This window comes from Corvus brachyrhynchos, unplaced genomic scaffold (genome assembly GCF_000691975.1).
Source record: "Corvus brachyrhynchos isolate BGI_N302 unplaced genomic scaffold, ASM69197v1 scaffold395, whole genome shotgun sequence".
Lineage (NCBI taxonomy): Eukaryota > Metazoa > Chordata > Aves > Passeriformes > Corvidae > Corvus > Corvus brachyrhynchos.
The window spans coordinates 1,592,913-1,594,102 of NW_008238340.1; the positions used below are offsets into that span (position 1 = coordinate 1,592,913).

Here is a 1,190-nt window from a genome sequence, read left to right on the forward strand (position 1 = left end):
AGCTCGATGCCCGTTTGCAGGCTCTATCCTGGCCCGCAACATGTCGACACGCTCTTGTCCCCCGCGCACCAGCCCTGCCTCTGATGTGGAGGAGGAGGAGGAGGGTCCGGCAGAGAGCAGAGGGTGAGCCCCCAGCCCTGCACAGCCCCTGTGCAGCCCCAGCCCACGGCATTCCCGTCACCCTTCCCTCCCTGTGCCCACAGGGAGCGCAGGAGCTCAGCGCTGAAGCTGCCCAAGAAGAAGGCTTGGCGCAGGCACACGGACGTAAGGCACTCGGCAGGGCAGCAGCATGGCCCTGGTGGGAGAGAGGGAGGGAGGGACCCCTGGGCAAGCAGCTGCTGCCTCCCCCCAGGACCCCAGCAAGGAGTGCTTCACCTTGAAGTTCGACCTCAGCATCGACATCGAGGCAGAGATCGTGCCAGCTGTGAAGAAGAAGTCGCTGGGGTGAGTCTACTGGAGACAGGCACAGGGACAGTGTGGGGACAGATGTAAAGACAAATGTGGGGCTCATGTCCTTCAGGGAAGTGCTGCTGCCAGTCTTCGAGAGGAAGGCGATCGAGCTGGGCAAGGTGGACATCTACCTGGACCAGTCCCACACGCCACTGTCCCTGCAGTTCGAGGCGTATCGCTTCGGGGGACACTACCTGCGGGTGAAAGGTGCTGCGGGGCCCCAGAGGGAGGCTTGGCTGCTCCAAAGCTCCCAGGGGACACTGACAACCTGATACTCCCACAGCCAAGCCCGGGGATGAGCTGAAGGTGGAGCAGGCAGTGCGGGATGCCAGGTCAGCCAGCCTGCCCATCCTGCACCCTGCCAGCAGTGCTGCATTCCTGGGGCCAGTGCTGGAGCCACTGCCAGGACGCTGGGAGGGCACTGAGAGCGTGGTGAGTGCCAGTGCCAGCTCTGGGAAGGGAGGAATTGGGGATGGGATGACAGCATGTGTGATGCCCCCATAGCCGTTCTTTCTGGTGAAGATGGGTCATGGGGCAGCAGCATGGTGTCTTCTCCATGGTCTCGTGTGGTATGGGCTGAAGATCCCCCTAGAGTCCCCAAGAGCCCCTTTGTCTCCTGGCTGTGCCTTGCTGGCTGTGCTGTGCTATGCTGGCTACACCATGGTAGTGTAGCAGCTCAAGCAGTGGCACCAGCCCTTTGGCTGTGCCAGGTACAGGCTGGCACCAAAGCAAAGGCAAAC

The 1,190-nt window shown here is 62.4% G+C and overlaps 1 protein-coding gene across 1 annotated transcript in view; it reads left to right on the plus strand.

The window, feature by feature from the left end:
• Positions 1 to 1,190, plus strand: part of PLEKHG5 (pleckstrin homology and RhoGEF domain containing G5) — a 7,407-nt gene that overhangs the window by 995 nt on the left and 5,222 nt on the right. The window contains 5 exon segments of the mRNA XM_017735007.1: positions 3 to 123; positions 204 to 264; positions 353 to 444; positions 521 to 657; positions 734 to 882. Coding sequence (XP_017590496.1) covers positions 3 to 123; positions 204 to 264; positions 353 to 444; positions 521 to 657; positions 734 to 882 — 560 coding nt within the window.